The sequence below is a fragment of the Poecilia mexicana genome, unplaced genomic scaffold (assembly GCF_051168715.1).
Source record: "Poecilia mexicana isolate PSO_F unplaced genomic scaffold, ASM5116871v1 scaffold_8, whole genome shotgun sequence".
In the NCBI taxonomy this organism is placed as follows: domain Eukaryota; kingdom Metazoa; phylum Chordata; class Actinopteri; order Cyprinodontiformes; family Poeciliidae; genus Poecilia; species Poecilia mexicana.
In genome coordinates, this window is record NW_028263377.1 from 4,116,521 (window position 1) to 4,134,090 (window position 17,570).

General features: G+C 43.3%; 2 protein-coding genes across 6 annotated transcripts; one reads left to right on the top strand and one right to left on the bottom strand.

The window, feature by feature from the left end:
• Nucleotides 1-790: 790 nt before the first annotated feature.
• cog1 (component of oligomeric golgi complex 1) lies at nucleotides 791-12,454 on the bottom strand. Of its 5 annotated transcripts, none has more exons than XM_088008044.1 (16): nucleotides 12,087-12,454; nucleotides 11,680-11,966; nucleotides 10,173-10,354; nucleotides 9,188-9,364; nucleotides 8,396-8,552; nucleotides 8,072-8,282; nucleotides 7,584-7,953; nucleotides 6,386-6,816; nucleotides 5,405-5,551; nucleotides 5,162-5,323; nucleotides 4,422-4,546; nucleotides 3,910-4,018; nucleotides 3,666-3,775; nucleotides 2,786-2,867; nucleotides 2,617-2,642; nucleotides 791-1,003 (listed from the first exon to the last, which is right to left on the bottom strand). In XM_088008044.1, the coding sequence occupies exons 1-15, from the start codon at nucleotides 12,393-12,395 to the stop codon at nucleotides 2,634-2,636; spliced, it is 2,868 nt and encodes a 955-aa protein (XP_087864170.1). In that variant the 5' UTR covers nucleotides 12,396-12,454; the 3' UTR covers nucleotides 791-1,003; nucleotides 2,617-2,633. The 5 variants fall into 5 exon arrangements, with proteins under 5 accessions (XP_087864170.1, XP_087864169.1, XP_087864168.1 ...); XM_088008043.1 differs by having other exon boundaries at nucleotides 2,617-2,672; XM_088008042.1 differs by lacking the exon at nucleotides 2,617-2,642 and having other exon boundaries at nucleotides 12,087-12,453.
• A 605-nt stretch (nucleotides 12,455-13,059) lies between these two features.
• Nucleotides 13,060-16,381, top strand: smim22 (small integral membrane protein 22). Its single transcript, XM_014970780.2, has 4 exons — nucleotides 13,060-13,167; nucleotides 14,254-14,391; nucleotides 14,909-14,979; nucleotides 16,060-16,381. The coding sequence occupies exons 2-4, from the start codon at nucleotides 14,262-14,264 to the stop codon at nucleotides 16,105-16,107; spliced, it is 249 nt and encodes an 82-aa protein (XP_014826266.1). The 5' UTR covers nucleotides 13,060-13,167; nucleotides 14,254-14,261; the 3' UTR covers nucleotides 16,108-16,381.
• Nucleotides 16,382-17,570: the final 1,189 nt, after the last annotated feature.

The window sequence follows — 17,570 nt, forward strand, 5'->3', positions numbered from 1 at the left end:
AACTTGTACATTACATAACCTGGAGAATGCTGTAAATGTAATAAACTGCAGCGGTAGAAGAGCTGTCTGAAAGTGTCTAACAGACTGAGGGTTTTCTCTCCAACTCTGCAATGACTGGAATCAAAGAACCCTCAATCAAAGTCGCTCTGTCCTCACTCCTGCTGTGGTTGTTCCCAAGTTTCTGGTCGTTTCACTCAGCTTTCCACTCTGACCTGGTCCAAAGGCGTACTTAGTTTTCACAGCTTTCCCACTTTGGCTTTCTCTAACCTGCTCTTGAGGTTAGGTTTAAATAATGTTAGAATTCAATAAACAGCATTCTGAACTGAAAGAGGGTGTACTTTCTTTCCTCATATTCCTTCAGTAGTGCAGTCAGCTTTTTGAACTAGGGGTGCACCGATTACCGATCCTTAAAAAGCCTGATCTGATGATTCCAATTTTGGGCAATACTGATTTTTTTGTCTGAAATGTTGATAAATATAGTACGATATTCGTTGACTTGGCAGTTAGGTGACTATTGGAAACTGTGAACCTGCAGACATGACCTGGTGGGCGGGTCAGTCAGTCAGACTCTCTCAGGGCAGAACAACAGAAGACAGTAGGTGATTTTTAGACGTTTGCTGACGTAGATGAGATCGGTGGATAAGATCAGTTTCACATGTAAGCATCGGCCGATCACTGATCTCCCAAAATGGAGGGAATCAGGGTCGATTTATTGCTGCAACTGTAGTTTGAACATCAGAAGCAGGTTTTTGATTGAATAAAGTGAATGAAATCACACAGAAGGCAGACGTCAGAAGACAACATTTTGTTTACTATACAGTGTTTTTACAAAATCTACGAGGCAAACAGAAAAACCAACACAGGGTTACTTGGCCATGCCAGACAGCCAGCTGAGCTTGAACAGAGAGGGCGCCGTTGAGTCCTCGTCCTGATCGGCCAGCTGCCTGAAGAGACTGCCCGGCCGGAAAACATCGTCACTTCCTGCTGCAGAGGACTGAGGAGCCTGCAGAGGGAGGACAGAGGAGCCGTCATGCTTGGGGGAGAGCTTCTTCTGAAGTCTGTTTATTGTTAATGTTCAATGAAACCAGAACACGCCAGGCAGTTAGTGACTCCAGGTTAATATTAGATCCAATCAGTGAGTCCATTCCTCCATGTGGGGAGGAATACCTTCAAGCAAAGCACTCAAACAAGGTGATGCTTCTGTAGCTTCATAGAGCAGAACCAGGTAAAACAAGCCAGAGATGAGCCAAAACATTATGACCACTCATATATGATCAGGATGTAAGTCTTGATTGTTTAAAACTGAGCGTGAACTTGGGCCTTGTACACATGTAGCTGGGTCTTTATAAAAAGAAACACTTCATCACAATGTTTTAAAAAATAAAATTGTTCACATCGGGATAGGTTTCAGGAATATTTTTATCCACACGAACCTGCTCAGCCCACCCCGATGATTTAAAGGGGCAGTAATATGTGTTTATGTGTTTATGTAATATGTGTTTTTCAGACACATGGTGCCATTTTATAACACAATCAAGTTACTGTGCGACCTTCAGTTGTTATAGAAATGCTATTAATATCAAATATGACAAACAAAATTTGACCTTGTAATTGAACACATTGAAATTGGGCCTCTGTCTCTTTAAAAACTCCTGCTCCTTCTGGAACTACACCTTCAGGAAGTCATCACAACAAGGCTCCTCTATTAACCCTTTAACAGCGTTTCACTGAGAAGTAGCTCATATAAAGATGTGCAGTTTCACCAGGTGTTTGCTAATTGCTGCTGGCTACTCTGAAGGACCTGAGTGAGGGAGTTTAAATGGAGGGCTGCTCTGTGAGGAGGAAGCTCTAAAACCTGGAAACTTCTGTTCGAAGGAGGAGCTGCGCCTCAAAGGCGGGGCTAGGTCCATCCAGGCATTTTGCTGAATGGTTGCCATGGAGATTAAAGGATTTCTCAAACATAAAATGGAAGAATCAAAGCAACCCTCCAGGTATGTTTTCGATGAGGGAATAACATTATAACATGATGTAAAGCTCAAAAAAAGTACATAATGTTTCCCCTTTAAGCATGCCAAGCCCATAGGGGGCAGTGTAGCTCGAAACTAAAACCTGTGTCAGCCAATTAGATTGCTTCAATCTAATTGGATGCTTCATGACTTCCTGTTAGGAATTAAATATGGCACCAGGAGGTTCATTTGAGTGTACAGATATAAAGGTTGAGCAACTTTCATTTTTAGTGATATTAACCTGAGATTTTGCGTGGGTGAAGGATCAAAGCACAAAAAAGTTTATTCATTTTCCCAGATAGTCGGCCTTAGTTTAGGAAATGGAGCCCAGTTCTCATGGCTCTGCTTGGTGTGGCCATAAAAAGCAGATGGTCAAAACATTTTTTGATTGACCCAAGAAAAATTATTGATGAGTCAGATAATGATGATCCCTGACTTAAAGCGGTACAAAGATTGGATCGGCTCGTTCAAACAGTCTTCTTAATATTTCCAACATAGACCAGGATGAAAATACAAAGAAGTGATGAAGAGCACCCACACTGCCACTGTTCCAACTAAATCAAAGCACAACCAAAACACACCCAGACAGAAACAACTCTGATAAACTTGCCTGAAGGCTTCAGAATCTCAGAATCTCTGGGAGGATAGAGAGTGTGACAAAAAACGCTTTACGCAGATGGAACAAAAAAAAAAAAAGAACATCACTCTGTGGCTGTCAGTAAATGAAAATGGACCCAGAACAGCTTCAGTACCCCGACCCCTGTGGCTCCAGAACTTACCAGGTTCTGAGACTTGTCCGATCCCCTGGAGGAGGATGTGGGTTTGCGAGCATTTGACATGCTGAGAGGTAATAACCCGAACCTGCAACAGACAGGACCTGCTGATCAGACATTCCACAGGAACCAGACAGACACTGACTATCATGCAGTGATCATGTAACACCTGACAGGTGAAGTCATCAGCTCTGATAGACTCAATATTCTAGGTCAGTTTTCATATTTAAAAGAGCAGTATAATACGTTTTCCAGTCATATATTTTGATTTCATAGCACAATTAAGTAACTATGTCACCTTCAGTTGTTATAAAAATGACAACTTTAAGTTATATCTCAAATATAATGTAAAAAAAAAATGTTACTTCCTAATTTATCGCCTTGAAATTGAAGAGCCTCTGTCTCTAAAAACATCTGCTCTTTCTGAAACTCTGCCTTCAGGAAGCCATCACAACAACGTTTTTACCAGCGTTGGTCTGAGAAGTAGCTCCTATAATGAACTCAGCAGATTCTCAGTTCCACCAGGTGTTTGCTAATTGCTGCTGGCTAGTCTGAAGGAGCTGAGTGGAGGAGTTGTGGTGGAGGGCTGCTCTGTGAGGCAAAAGCTCAGAAGTTTGGAAACTAGGTCCACTCAGGTATTTTTCCACACCTGAATGGTTACCATGGAGATTGAAAGATTTCTCAGACATGCATGAAAGAATCAAGGCAATGCTCCAGGTATGTTTATGAAGCGGCAATAACATTATAACATGATGTAAAGCACAAAAAGTAGATTTTACAATATATTGCCCCTTTAAAGAAAACTGAGAATCTGCATTGGTGACTGGTCAACGTCTGATGGAGAACAAAACATTTCACTTCCTGTTTACTGACGTTCGTGTCTGACCTGATCTGACTGCTGGCCAGTGGCAGAATGTTGTAAGGTTCCTGGGAGTTGACAGTGCTGCTCCGCGGCGCAAACTGCTTCTCCGAACCAGTCAGGAGGCCGAGCAGCACCTGGAACACGCAAACACATGGCAGCTACCGGAACATGTGAACAACAGCCTCTTCTCATGAGTGTTGCACACACACGTCTCAGACATCAGGATGCTTCATGACTGTGTCGTTCTATGTGCATGGCAACAACATACCGAGGTCCTCTGGGACAGACGGTTGAGATTGGCGTTCAGCGGAGGTGTAAACACATCCAGGTCAAAGGGGTCAATGAAGCTTTCCAGCCAATCACATATCTTGTGGAATCTAGAAAATAGACAGGACACAATGTTTAAATAGGAAAGAAAAACAATTAAATGTGGTTTAAGTTTGATTTGTTGGACTGAACATAAAAACATTCCAGTCAGTTAAATGGAGTGTCTTTTCTCTTCTTGTCACTGTGCAGCACATCATGCGATCCGACGATGTTTTAATACTTCAGTTCTTTCAGAATCAGACTTCTCTCTAAAAGCAGAACTTGGAACCACATCGTTTTAAAGCTTTGATTTTGTGCGTTTCTCCATGTTTAGCTTTGAAAACAGTCCCATATGGACACACTCTGATTTTTTCAAGCTTTTTATATTTCTACACGTTTGAAATGTTTGAAGTGAATCCAGTCTTGAGCTAGTAGCTAGCTAGCTACCAAAACCCCGCTCCAGGACAGACCTACCTCGGGTCCTGCTGGGATCTGGAGGTCTTGCCCTCCTCCACTCTGCTGCCCAGTGTAGTGTTAAGGTAACGAAGGTCGAACAACAACTGCAAGGCTCGGTTCTGAGTTATGGGGAGGACGCCCTCCTAACGAAAGGGAGAAGAAAGAAATTCAGAGAAGAAGAATTTGTGTCTTTTAGGACACAAATTACTTACTAACTCACCATTTTTGTTGTAATTTGAGGGCCAAATTACAACAAATGGAAGACTTATTAAATAATTGTTTGAATGTGTTGCTATTTTTAAAAAATTGGAAATAAACACATGAAATTGTCTTCACTTGCTGTTTGAAGCAGCAAGTGTCTCCCTAATCCCACCCACTGAGTTTGATGGGTCAGGTTGACAGCTTAACTTAATTTACGATGTGCTTCAGCACAAGAATGTAAAATAATTGATTAAATCATGAAATAATTATATCTTGTTTTTAAAATAATACCAATACTTTTAATGGAGCCACAATATTAATTCTATATTTAATAAGTTATTTTTGTACTGATTTCCAATTTTGACCTGAACCTTCAAAGCCACATAAAGACCGTTACAAAGTCGGCCTTCTGTCACCTGAAGAACATTTCCAGGTTTAAAGGACTAATGCTAAGGCAAGATCTAGAGAAACTGTCTTGTTGATGAAGTGTGCTACAGAATTAACTTGACTTGAACGTTTAGCAGAAAATCAACTCTGTCAAAACATGTGTTCCTCACCGCGTCCCGCCGCTGCTCTGCCAGGACATCGTAGCGATGCAGAACTTGACCAAGACAGGACTGAAGCAGCTCCTGTAGGGTGGGCCGGGGAAGAGCATGACCTCCGACCCTGTTCACCTCCACGCACAGCTGGAACAGCAAAGACTGCACAAACCAGGATGCCTGACAGGACACAAGACTCAGAGTCCGTCACGTGAAACGGCAGCAAATCAGAGAACCTACTTCCTGTGACATCATTCTGACCTGAACCGGAAGGCGGATCTTGGACGTGATGCTGTTCCCTGATTCAGACTCTTCCTGGATCTCCAGATCCTCCCAGCTTGTTGCGGAGCTCAGAACCGCACCAGCAGACTCTGCCAGCAACGCAGTGCCAAACTTCTCCATCAGCCCCTGTCAAACCAAGGCTGCGATGAGCAACACATCAGCACAGCACTGAGGCTGAACCTGTCCACACATAGCCAGACATCTGGGAAACAGAATATTTTGATACGATTTCATCTTTCATGCACATTTAGTGTCCATTTAATAGCACTAAAAATGATCAACAATGAAACCTCCAACCAAGACTTTGTGAATTCTCCTTTTTCGCGTTTGTGTGGGGACGTTGAAACCTGAGATTTAGAAGCAAGCGCACAAAGGCCTGCAACAAATAATGCAGCGTGACGTCACATATGTGACCAGTGTTACTGGTTGGCCAGTAGCAATGGTCACATAGTGGAGGAGAAATGGCTGCTATCAGTTAGATCCAATTCACTGAGTTGCCAAGTACAGAGCTGATTGGAGGTCAGCTGTTTTATCCATCTTTCCCTGCCTTATACCTGTCTGAACTATCTTTCCCAATATGGACACTCTGGCTTTAACACGACTCCCAGTCAACATCATCTTGTGTTTTATTAACTTTATATTCTAACATTGTATTTAAAATTAGTTCAGTCTCTCTCTGTTCACACAAATGAATTTCCTACTATGTTTAATTTCTCGCAGAAAGTCGCAGTTAATTTGAAGGATTGTGATTGGCTGACATAGGTTTATGTTTTCCTTACACTGCCCCCTATGGGTTTGGCCTGTTTAAAACAATGTAATTCAGCAGGTAGGTGTGGATGACCACGTTTCTTAAACCGATCAGATTATTTCATAAAACTGATTATCAGCGCTACGTCGCTTTATAAAGACCCGGCTATGTGTGGACTCAGCCTGAGACTTTATGTTCTGACGGGTTCTGACTTCGGAGAGGGTGGAGCTCCAGATGCGGTAAGCGTCCATGCTGCAGCCAAGAAGCTCCTCCTTCAGCTCCGCCCACTTGGCCTGCGCTGGGCTGACCTCTGGGGCAGCCTTGGGTTTGCCCAGCTTTTTTCCCTGCCTGGGGGTCCCCTTGGCTGAGGCTTCCCCGGGTCCCCGACTGCCCAGGATGCAGTGCTTCAGGCTGGGACAGAGCTCGCCCATGGACTGGCACAGCCTGGCCATAAACAGGACGGAGCTGAGGCGGGTCGGGGCGGAGCCCAGCTCGGAGCGGACCGATAACAGGATGTGGCGAACGCAGGCCACGCAGCCTTCGCGCAGAGCTTCCTCCACCGCTGCCGAGTCCGTGTAGCGGTTAAACGAAGAGGAGTCCGGGGGCCCGCAGGAAGTCGGCGCAGCCAGGATGGAGTCGGATCCTGCCGAGAGCAGAAAAGCACATGGAGGTCAGCAGACCTCACCTACAGCAAGCTGCATCATTCAGACAGTTTGTTGCAGCTTCTGTGGTTTAGAGAGATCAGAGATCAGGAGTCTGGAAAGTTTTCACACCTTGGAAACATGTTCACATTATATCACATTTATTTTATTTGACACAGGGGTATGGAAATGTGAAGTGAAATGAGTAAGATGCATGAGTTAACACATTTTGGGTTTTTGTGCCAAAAACTGAAGACTGGTTTTCAGCCCCTGGACTGTCCAACCAGGCATTTCTTTATGACTTTAATATTGCAATGATTATTGTAGAGTTATAGAGCTGTGCTCATAAGTTTACATACCCCTGTAGGACTTTTTATTTTTTTTTTAGCCATTTGTGGGAAAATATGAACAAAAACACAAATGGTCAGTGGTTGGGAGAAGCCATTTATTGTCAAATAAATGTGTTTATTCTTTTAAAATCATAATGAGAACAGAAACTACCCAGAGCCTCATCCAGTAACACCACCAAACACTCCAGGCTGTCAATGTTAATAGGGGCAATACACAGTATAGGGACTATGTAAAGTTTTGATCAGGTACATCTGAGTAGTTTCTGTTATTATTATAATTTAAAAAGAGTAAACAAAGTTACAATAAAAGGCTTCATGATTAACCATGAGTGAAAACAATGTGTGTTATCATTTATATTCTTTGGAAATGAGGAAAAAAATAATTCTGATAGCGTATGTAAGCTATGAATCAGGGATACCTGTATCCTGTGATGGGAGGTAGTGCTGGAGGTCGTCCAGTCTGGCTCTTAGCTTTGCGTCCAAAGAGGAGCAGAAGTTCTGAACGCAGGGCGTCAGGGCCTGCGTTTTCATGGCCAGTCCGCTTCTCTGCTGCTGCTGCTGCTGGCCCCGCTGGGCCACACTGACCCAGGCCGCGTCGCTCAGCAGGTCCCCCGGAGACTCTGACCACAGGAAGGACGCCACATCCGCCTCGTACTGAGCACTGCGACCGGAGAGCGGGTTGCTGCCGGCGGCGGCCTGGACCGGTTGGCCCTCCAGGTCCCTCACGGCCGAGGTCAGCAGCTGCACCGAGCTTGTTGCGATGGCCTCCGTTTCCTCTTTGGTGATGGTCTTGGGGGTGAAAAAAAGGAAAAAAAATGTAAAGTTTGATCTTACATCGCCAGGACATAATAGGTGGGTAAACAACACAGAAGATTCCAAATATCCTTGAATTTAGAGGAGAACCCACCTGAAGGCGGTGAAGGAAGAGCTGCTGCAGGAAGTCCTCCCACACAGCCAGGGGGCGCCCCAGCAGCTGCTGACATACGTTACCCCAGTGCTGACTGATGGAGTCTGTGGTCAGAAGATCCCACACGGCGTCTCTAATGGCTGCCAGAGCCTTGAGGCTCTTCACGTAGACCAGGAGGGTCCCAACGCCCTGACAGATGTCCTGCTTACAGCTGAGAACAGAAAAGTTGCAGGAGAAGAACTGATTACCAAACTAACCACATAAAAGCCCCAGGGGAACACAGAGGAGTTTGCTTTTGTGAGGAGACAGAAAGGCAGTCCTCACGTATTGATCCACTGCTGCAGCGTGTCCCGGAGCTGCTCCGCCTGGATGGGCTGAGCCAGGGTTCGGAGAGTGGGCTGAAACTCCGTGATGGATGGAGGCAGATACCTGAACCAGCTGCCTGTACTCCACTCCTGCTGCAACACCTTTCTGCCTTTACCTGGCAACACATGAAACCAGGATATCACCTTGATCAATGAGCAACAACTCCTACGCACACTAAACGGTCCACACGAAGGTAGAAACACGGAACAGGGGGAACAATCAAGTTCAACGGAACAACAGTTTTCATCTAATTGGAACCAACAGAACCAAAGACAGAGAAGTAGAGCAGAGAGAGTCTGGCTGTATCTGTGAGGAGGCAGAAAGCCTGGTTACAACGACTGGCTGGACGTATGGGGTTATGTTGAGCTACATCACAATCACATTGCATCTTTTGAATAGCATCTGGAAACTGTAAATACTACATAGCGGAAGCACTGCCTTAAGTACTGAAGAGATAAAAAGACAGACATCAGTGTGTTGAATTTCTGGCTAAACTAATTAAAATGCAGAATAAAGGCCTTTAAATTTGATATTTGAAGTTATCTTGAGAATAACATTAAAATCTCGATTCGTCTCGTTCTTGTGAACTCAGTATCGTGTCTCGTCTTGTCTCATTAGCTTTGAGTATCATAACACCCCTAATCACAAGTCCTATCATGACTTCCGTGTATCTTGCATCGGGCACAGGAACACATTTAGAGGTGGAGTTGAACTTAAGCAGATCCTACAGACGGTGGCTGTTTGTCCTACCTGTGGGAGTGCAGGAGGTTACATTCTCCAAGGTGGAGAAGAGCATGCCACAGCTGAGGGCGCCCTCTGCTGGCCTGGGAGCCCCCTCAGCAGGCATGTAGAAGACGGCGTAGGCCTGGAAGAGCGTGGTGATGAGCAGCTCCACCAGGCTGCACACCTGGGCCTTGATCCCTGCGCCTGGAGGATAAAAACACGCCACGAGTTGGTTCATTCTCAAAACAATGACAGAAAACCAGCAATTTATCTGAATGTACGCCCACAAGCTGCTGGTGTCTGTGGTCAGAGTGTTTCAGCTCTGCAGTCAGGCTGTTCGGTTAACATGACCCTTGACCTCCACCTGTCCGAGCAAATGACTCCCTCCACTCATCTACAAAAGTATTTGAGGGTAAGAGGATGGTGTTCTTATCCTGCCATTATGACAGACTATTAATGACTTATTGTCATTAATAAATCATTAATAGTGTAATTATATCAACCACCTGCTGCTATAGTAACCAGGGTTATTATAGTTAAAGAAAATGAACAACATAACAAAAATTGGAACTGAGAAAACATTTTTGCTAACCAAAATAAAAAAAAACGTTAATGAATTGGGAAAAACTATAACTATGCTATGTGTTATTAAAACTAATATATGAATACATAAACACAATACAATACTTTGATCTTTCTGAATTCCGTATTTAAAAAATAGCCAAATTATCAAAAAATAGAAGTAGCACTAAAACTAATAAAAACTAAACTAAATCATATTTAACTAATAAAACTAATAAAAAGTAACACACCAAAAACCAATTTTAACAAACTGAAAACCTAATAAAACTCAACTATAATGAAAAACCCAAAACTATCAGAACCCTTCATTAGCCTGTAACCTACCATGGCTTCTGGTTCTGTTGGTTCTGTTTAACAGATAATGTAGCCATGCCTGGGTTGGACTATCAGTACCTCTGAATGTGACTATGGTTCACCGAAGGAACAGTACCGTGCTGCGGCTGGTTCAGCAGCTGGTGGATGGAGGCCTTCCTGGCCAACAGGAAGTCAGCCAGAGCCTGGCGTGGTGAGCTGTCTTCCAGCAGCATGGTGGAGACCAGGGCCTCAGCGATAGCCTGGTCCGACACGGCACGGCCGCGCAGCAGAGACCTGCTGTCCAGGAGGATGGTCGACCTGGAGGGAGACGGCGTTTAGAGGCGGAGCCAGACATCTGCTGCCAGCAGGAATCTGACCAGTGATTGGCTGATAGGTAACTCAAAAAATCTGATCACTGAACACAACACATTTCAGTGCTATCATGTTATTTTTCTTAACAACCCAGAACAAGAATCAAACATGGAGAACCAACATTTTGCTTTATACTGAGCAAATCTAAAACTCAACCCAGAACAACTGGAACTAGCATTTAGTTTTATACTTACTACTAGTATCAAACATGGAGAAACAAACTTAAGATCCAGAGAAACCCTTAAGAGTTTATAAATTATGGACTACTTATTCTTGTTAAACATCAGGAAGAAATATTTAGTTTTGTACTTTTACCTTTTTGTCTTTCTTTTGGTTTTGTTGTATTTCCTTCTAATTCATGTAAAGCACTCTGACCTGCCTTGTGGCTGAAAATACGCTATATAGTAAAATTGCATTACATTGTGCTAATCATAACAATCTTCAGTGAGGAAGTTGTTCCTGAAGGACAGAGACTCAAAGTCAGCTGTTTTCAGTGTCAGATGCAAGGATCTACATTCCCTAGTGGTTATCCATTATCTATATAGCATCTTATATTAGCTGATGCTAGTATAAGATGCTAAAAGTAGTGATAATTCGTAACTTCTTTGTTTTTATGCTGATGCTACACATTGCTGCAATTTTCTCTTTTTACAAGACCTGGCACAACCTTGTCACAATAACAAATTTTGTTAGACAATAACTTGCTTCACTAATTATTGTGATTTACAATAATATTGTTTTCTTTTTGTTTTTCTTGGCTCTTGTGGCCTTTATTTCACAGTAGGCTGAGAGGAAACAGGTTACGAGAGAGGGGGAAGACATGCAGCAGAGGTCATCGGGTCGGGACTCTGACCTGTGACAGGCGCCTTGAGGACTGAGGCCTCCTATTGTTGTTTTGAAATTATTTACCGGTAATATATTGATAATAGTATCTTAATGCAAGTTTTCTCTCTCAAAGTCCAATACATTTTAATTATGCAAAGAACACAACACTGGAATTGGAAGATATTTTAAATATCCAAAATAAAATGCGACGACGAAAGTCAATAAATAAAATGAAAATGAAAACCACGCACAACAGAAGCCATGAATAAAATGGGTCATGAAGTCTCTGTAAAGAAAACTGGCCTTCAAAAATAGAAAGGAAATGATCAAGCTCATTTTAATTTATCATGCGATTAATTGATTATTGTGACAGGCTTAACCTGGAGATTAGCAATCTCTACCACAACACTTCCAAATGCAGGTTGACCTTTTGACCCTCCTCGTACCTGAAGTGTCCGGTGGTGGCGACCTGGCGGACCAGGATGGGGAAGCGGGCCAGCACGGGGCTGTAGAGCCCGCCTGGTGCAGCCTCCAGCTGCAGCAGGCTGTGCAGGTGGCAGCAGAGCAGGTAGAGCTGGGTGGCCTGCAGGTACTGGGCCGCCTCCATGGCGCTCCAGATGCGCTCTGGGATCTCCAGGAGGAGCTTGATCTGGGAGGCCATGGTGTAGAACTTCTCCTGCCACTGCCTCTGGTTCTGGTTCTGGTTCTGCAGTAGGAACAAAGAAACATGATGCTGATGATGATGAAGAGTTTCTCCATCACCTGAAACTCTTCATGTTGTAACCGGATTGCTTCAAAATCTGCTTTGAATTTGGGTCACGAGTGGATCTCTAAGCACAGCAGTGACCGGTACCTCCAGTCTGCTACCTCCCGCGCCGTTCCTGCCCTGCTTCAGTGTGTGGCAGTACCGCTGCATGTCCTGGATGGACTCCACCACGCTTTCCGAGCACTCCCGCATCTCTCCGATGGTGTCGGCGGCGTCGATCAGATCTCGGTATCGCTCCCCGACCATCTGCCTCAGCTCCTCCTTCTTCTGCTCGATCTCCCCGCGGACCCTGCGTTCAACCCGGCGGATCTCCTCGGTGCTATAGCGCTCGAAGAGAGCCGCCGGGTCCTTGATCTCCGAGATCCGCAGAGCCAGCACGGGGTCCCCAGCCATCATTCCCCCCCGACAAGTTCAGCTGGTGACGGAAAACCAACCCGGAAACAGGTGGAGAGCTACTTCCTGCTTCCACGTAGCAAATGTTGGTGACGTCATATGTGTTTTGCACGTTCATTGGTCAACAAAATTGTCTGTCAGAGAAGATTTCCGTTCAGGACTCATCCCGCCCACCGCATCCAAAGATAAATAAAAACCTACCAGGAACGTTTAGAAAGAAAATATTACAGAGTTGATATTTGGTTGGATCATTTTCAAGCCTTTTTAAGAATATAATTTATATGAAGGTTCAGGCCACATAAATGCAGTCAGTTCGGTCTCTTATTATTATTATTATTATTATTATTATTATTATTATTATTATTATTATTATTATTATTATTATTATTATTATTATTATTATCACCACATTATGGAATGTCTCTTAGAGGTGCAAAAAAACAGCGACGTTGATAGAAAAAAGAAACAGAACGGGACTCTAAAAACAAGCCTATAAAAGTAAATGGAGTATTTAAATAAAAAGAAAAATAGGTAGAATTTATACCATCTATAGCTGACTCCAAATGAGTCTCAGAAACATTTGTTTATATTTCTGTAAACAAATGCAAAGTGGTTCGACACAGTCATCCCGGAGCCCTGATCCTGCCACACCCACTCCTTTACCTACTCCTGTTTCAGTCAGGAGGGTGGAGCACCAACAGGTGCAACACTATAACAAAAGATCTTTGTACCCGGAAGAAAAACCCCCCATAACAACAAGCGACTCTTCGTACAGGTAGGTTTGACTCTGGTTATTTCAATAAGACTATAAAGAATACGTTTGTATTTACTGAAGAAATGAATATTTAAAAAATAGTTCCGATCTTTCACTGCCAGCAGTCGGATGAATGATAATAACTTCCCCAAAGGTCAGTGCAGGACCCGCGGTGAAGCTAGGTTTAGGTCGGATGCTCCTCAGATATTCGCTCCGTGGTTCCCTGCGGTCAGTGGGGGGTTTCACACCGTGGACTGTTTCACAGAGGGCGGATATCTCGGCTCCGTGTTCTCGCTGCAGAAAGCGGAGGTTCCTTTATGGACCACCAACACATTTGCCCTCGAGGAAAATAAAAAAATAAAAACAACTGGTCATGAGCTCTGTTGACCCCAAATCAATGCTGAATTGTGCTAATATACTATATTAATTAAAAACACAAATCTTTCATTACAAACATTCTGACGTCCTCAGCATTTCCCCAAAGATAAAGGCGTGATTCACCATACGGCCAGGTTTAAAGATTAAACTTTCCCTAGAATGCCAGAAGGTGTCATCCCTTCAATCCCCTTTCGCACCAATTCTAACTGCAACCTTGGCAGGCCGCTGTTGTACTCCTGACCCAAGCAGGACAAACCCACTATGACCAGAACTGTTGGCATTCACTGATAAAATGGACGAACATCCACTGGACATAGTGACCAGCACCAGAGCAGCACAGGAAGTTACTCTACATTTCCTTTAATTTCTAAAAGGGAAGAAAAAAATGTCTGTTTGATGTACAGTTGTGAAAAACAAACTTATGGTGTGAAAGCAAAACCAAAGAAAGTTTGGTGGTGGAAATATCACATTGTGGGATGCCAACCACCTCCATTAACAGATTATTAGACTTTTACTAACCAATATGTTGGTATCTAAGCATCAGTACAAGTCACTGTTGATTTTTCCCCCTTTTAAATAAAGACAATCAGATAATGTGATTTATTTATGTAGAACAGTTGGTGTTTTTATTCCAAGTCATCAGTCTGAACCTCATACTTGTCCATGCCTGGTTCTAAATACTTCTTACAATAATCCACTTCTCTTGGTTCTGTGTTTTTCTGGGAGCAGACTGGGACATGGATCAGAAGAACATCCAGCAGGAGTTTGAGGACCAGTTCAATGATGTGGTCTCCAGACTGCAGTCGAAGCAGATGTTCCAGTCTGACTGGGACATCGCTTCTTTTGCCATCTTCTTTATCTTCATTGGTAAGAAGTGTGGCGCTCAAAGCGGCAGCATGTTGGAGTTCAGTTTGGTTTATTAGTGTATTCAAAACAGTGGAAAGGTGCAAAAATCAATGATAAAATATGCTTAGAATCAGATTTAGCTTAAGCTAGTTTCCATCAGTACGGCCAGAGCAGGTGATTTAACTACACACTCCAATATCATAATATCATAAGCATACTTTGAAAGTCTCCATAGTCAGTTACTCAGTACTCAAGTAGACTTTTTACCAAATACTTTTTTACTCTTACTCGAATCATTTCTTGGATGGCTACTTTCTACTTTTATTGAGTAAAAATGTTGAAGTAGTGCTTCTTTTACTTGAGTGTGATCTGCTCTACTGAGCTCTGCTAACATCGCAAAGGTTCAAATTATACATACCTCAACAGAAGTTTGGTTTCCAAAAACACACGTTGGAGGATTCCTTTCCATCTGTAAACCAGTTTTTGTACAAATACTGATGCCTGAACTCTTCCTGCTTCTTGTCACTGTTGTGCACAGGCGTGGTTCTCACGTTGGTCTTGCTGGTTCTCATCCGGTGCTGCTGCTGCGGCTGCTGTGACGATGAAAAGGTAAAAACTCTAAGGTTGAAATCAACAGCACTAATGATTCTGGTATGATGTAAGAGAAGCGCAAATAAAGCTAATGTTGTAGTTATGTTACACACAGCAAGTATCTTAGGAATGATGAAGCATCATGGTGGCATGTGGGGCCCTGAATGAGAACCTGCTTAGGGCCCCACAAAAGGCTTGGGCCGGCCCTGGCTGGCTTAATGAAAACCTAATATTGACTTTCAGTCACTGATTCCATTCCAGTCCATGTACTGTGCAGTATCTGCACCGGTTCTTGGTCTGGGCTCCTTGTGCTTGAGTTCCTCCATCAGGGCAGCGAGGCAGGGAGGAGACCGGCCCGGTTCTACTGGGGTTCTGGAAGCCCAGGTTGTTTCGGAAGCTGTCTCTCATCTTTTCTTGTTAAAGCTTCATAGATTCTCTACGGAGTTCTGGTCAAGCCACTTTTCTGATGTTACCATGGTGATTAAAGGAGGCATGTGGACTTTTAGTCTGTTAGACAGCTGGACTGACTTTGGAATTTGTTAAACCCAGTAGACCAGAACCAGCAGGTGACATGACACCCCAGATCACCTCTGACTGTGAAAACGTCACTCTGGACTTCACACAGTGAGGATTCTTTCTGGGACTAAAATAAATGCAAAATGTACTTTCATCCGATAAGAGGTCACATTTGTCACACTTTTTCCTTCCACAAAACTTTCCATTCATATTTTTGGATATAGTTGTCTGTAAACATTCAGCTTCTTTAGCAACAACCTATTCTCTTTTACCCCCCACCCCCCATGATTGTGTAAGTTATAGCTTCATATTACTGTAAAAAAAATAAAAAATTATTTTGCATATTTAAATCAGTAAACCTGAATCTTAAGCTTTCAGCTGATAAAAAATAATAAAATGATCAGAAATGAATGCTTAAAATAGTTTCGCTCAAGCATTCTGCTGTTATTTAATAATCAGTTCATATTGCCATGTAACAGAACCTAATAAACTTTACAAATACTAACTCACTGACATATACCTGTACATGTGTGTGTTGCTGACAGAGGTATTGATTATGTTGTGTGTGTTCTTCCTGAACAGCCACGCAGAAGAAAGGTCGGCATAGAGAACTACGGCATGGACCCCTGAACGACCCGGTCGGACCGCAGGAGGCCCAGCAGAACCTTCTCATCCTCTTCCTGTGCCAAAACGCACACTGGAATCAAAACGCTTCAGAATATAATTCCTGCACAATGTTGTTTGCCCAAATGGAAAGTTAGCACACGTGATCGTTTTTTCCCAGTCGCAGCTTTGTGGGTTTTGTTGCCAGGTTACCACTGGGAGACCTGTATATAGATGATGATTCAAATGATTCAAATGTAATTAAATGTTTTTACTGAGTAATAAAGCAGTTTAGTGTTTGGCTCTGTGTCCTCCTGTACTGTTCAGTCAGCAGTGAGTGTGTTGAGCTGCAGAGGAATCCAGCAGGTTTCTGTACAGCTGGAGTCGAGGCCAAACAGAGAAAACAGAGCAGAAAGGATTTCACTGTGGAGGAGTTTAATGGGACACAGAGAGACGGAGCTGCAGTGGAATCTGGCACTGTCACCACTTCCTGTGAGACTGATTCCTGCTGACCCAAACATCCAACCTTCCTCAGATGGTAGCAACCCAGAAAAACAGCACAACTACAGGAGATTCAATCTGGGCTTTTCAGAATTTAGTAAGTTGAAAATTAAATGTTGATTGGATTTAAATCACGAATTTAAAGTAAGTAAAAAACAGATGAGAAAAAGTCACAACTGTGTTTCTTTTGACCATATAATTGTGCAATTTGACATTTCAAAAGTAAATTTGTTCATTTGAAACACCCCAATTTCAAATGTTTCATTGTTGGGGTGTGTGTGTGTGTGTGTGTGTGTGTGTGTGTATTTTTGTAGCCGTATCAAAATTGGTTTGTTTCACAAAACTGCAGTGAAAAGATTTTTTCCGCAACACATGAACCACATGACCAACAATTGGCAGAAACCATGAAGACGACGGCAGGAAGTAGTAGGAGGATGACGGAGCAGCATGTTTATTAATGACTCATCACATGAAGAAACATATGGACAGGAACAGTCTGTGGTTCTAGGATTGCAGAGAACTCGAAGGGGAACCATTGTGAAACTGTGGAGAACCTTCTGCTGTGGCTGGCCTAACAAAATGACTTCAAGATCAGAGAGAGTTGAACCCAAACCAAACCTCTACTGGACGAGGCATATGGCTAAAGACAACAGTACCTCCTGCCGTGAATGCTAAGGCTAGTTAGCATGAATACCAATGAGGGCGGATAATGTTTTCCTGGAATGTTGAGTTGTTTCTTCACCTTTATAACATTTAGCAGCATATACACGAATGTGACTGAGAGCGCTAAGACCCTCCTCCTGGCTCTGATTGGTTGTTCTTGCCTGGAAGCGCTGCATCACTGCAGATGGCTGTGAGACCAGGGAGGAGGCAGAGGAGCTCAGGTTTTTTCAGATTATAAATGTCATACCAAATTGTTATGACATGGTGACAGTTCTAACAAATATGCAAAAAACATGTTATTTAATAAAAGTGTGTGTGTCACACAG

Coding starts and splice junctions, on each gene's coding strand:
- cog1 (XM_088008042.1), bottom strand. CDS start 12,395: ATGATGGCTGGGGACCCCGTGCTGGCTCTGCGGATCTCGGAGATCAAG. Junction 10,355..11,679: donor GCCACCACCGGACACTTCAG/GTACGAGGAGGG, acceptor GTCTCCCTCCAG/GTCGACCATCCTCCTGGACA. Junction 4,019..4,421: donor AGATCCCAGCAGGACCCGAG/GTAGGTCTGTCC, acceptor TCTATTTTCTAG/ATTCCACAAGATATGTGATT.
- smim22 (XM_014970780.2), top strand. CDS start 14,262: ATGGATCAGAAGAACATCCAGCAGGAGTTTGAGGACCAGTTCAATGAT. Junction 14,392..14,908: donor CATCTTCTTTATCTTCATTG/GTAAGAAGTGTG, acceptor TGTTGTGCACAG/GCGTGGTTCTCACGTTGGTC. Junction 14,980..16,059: donor GCTGCTGTGACGATGAAAAG/GTAAAAACTCTA, acceptor CTTCCTGAACAG/CCACGCAGAAGAAAGGTCGG.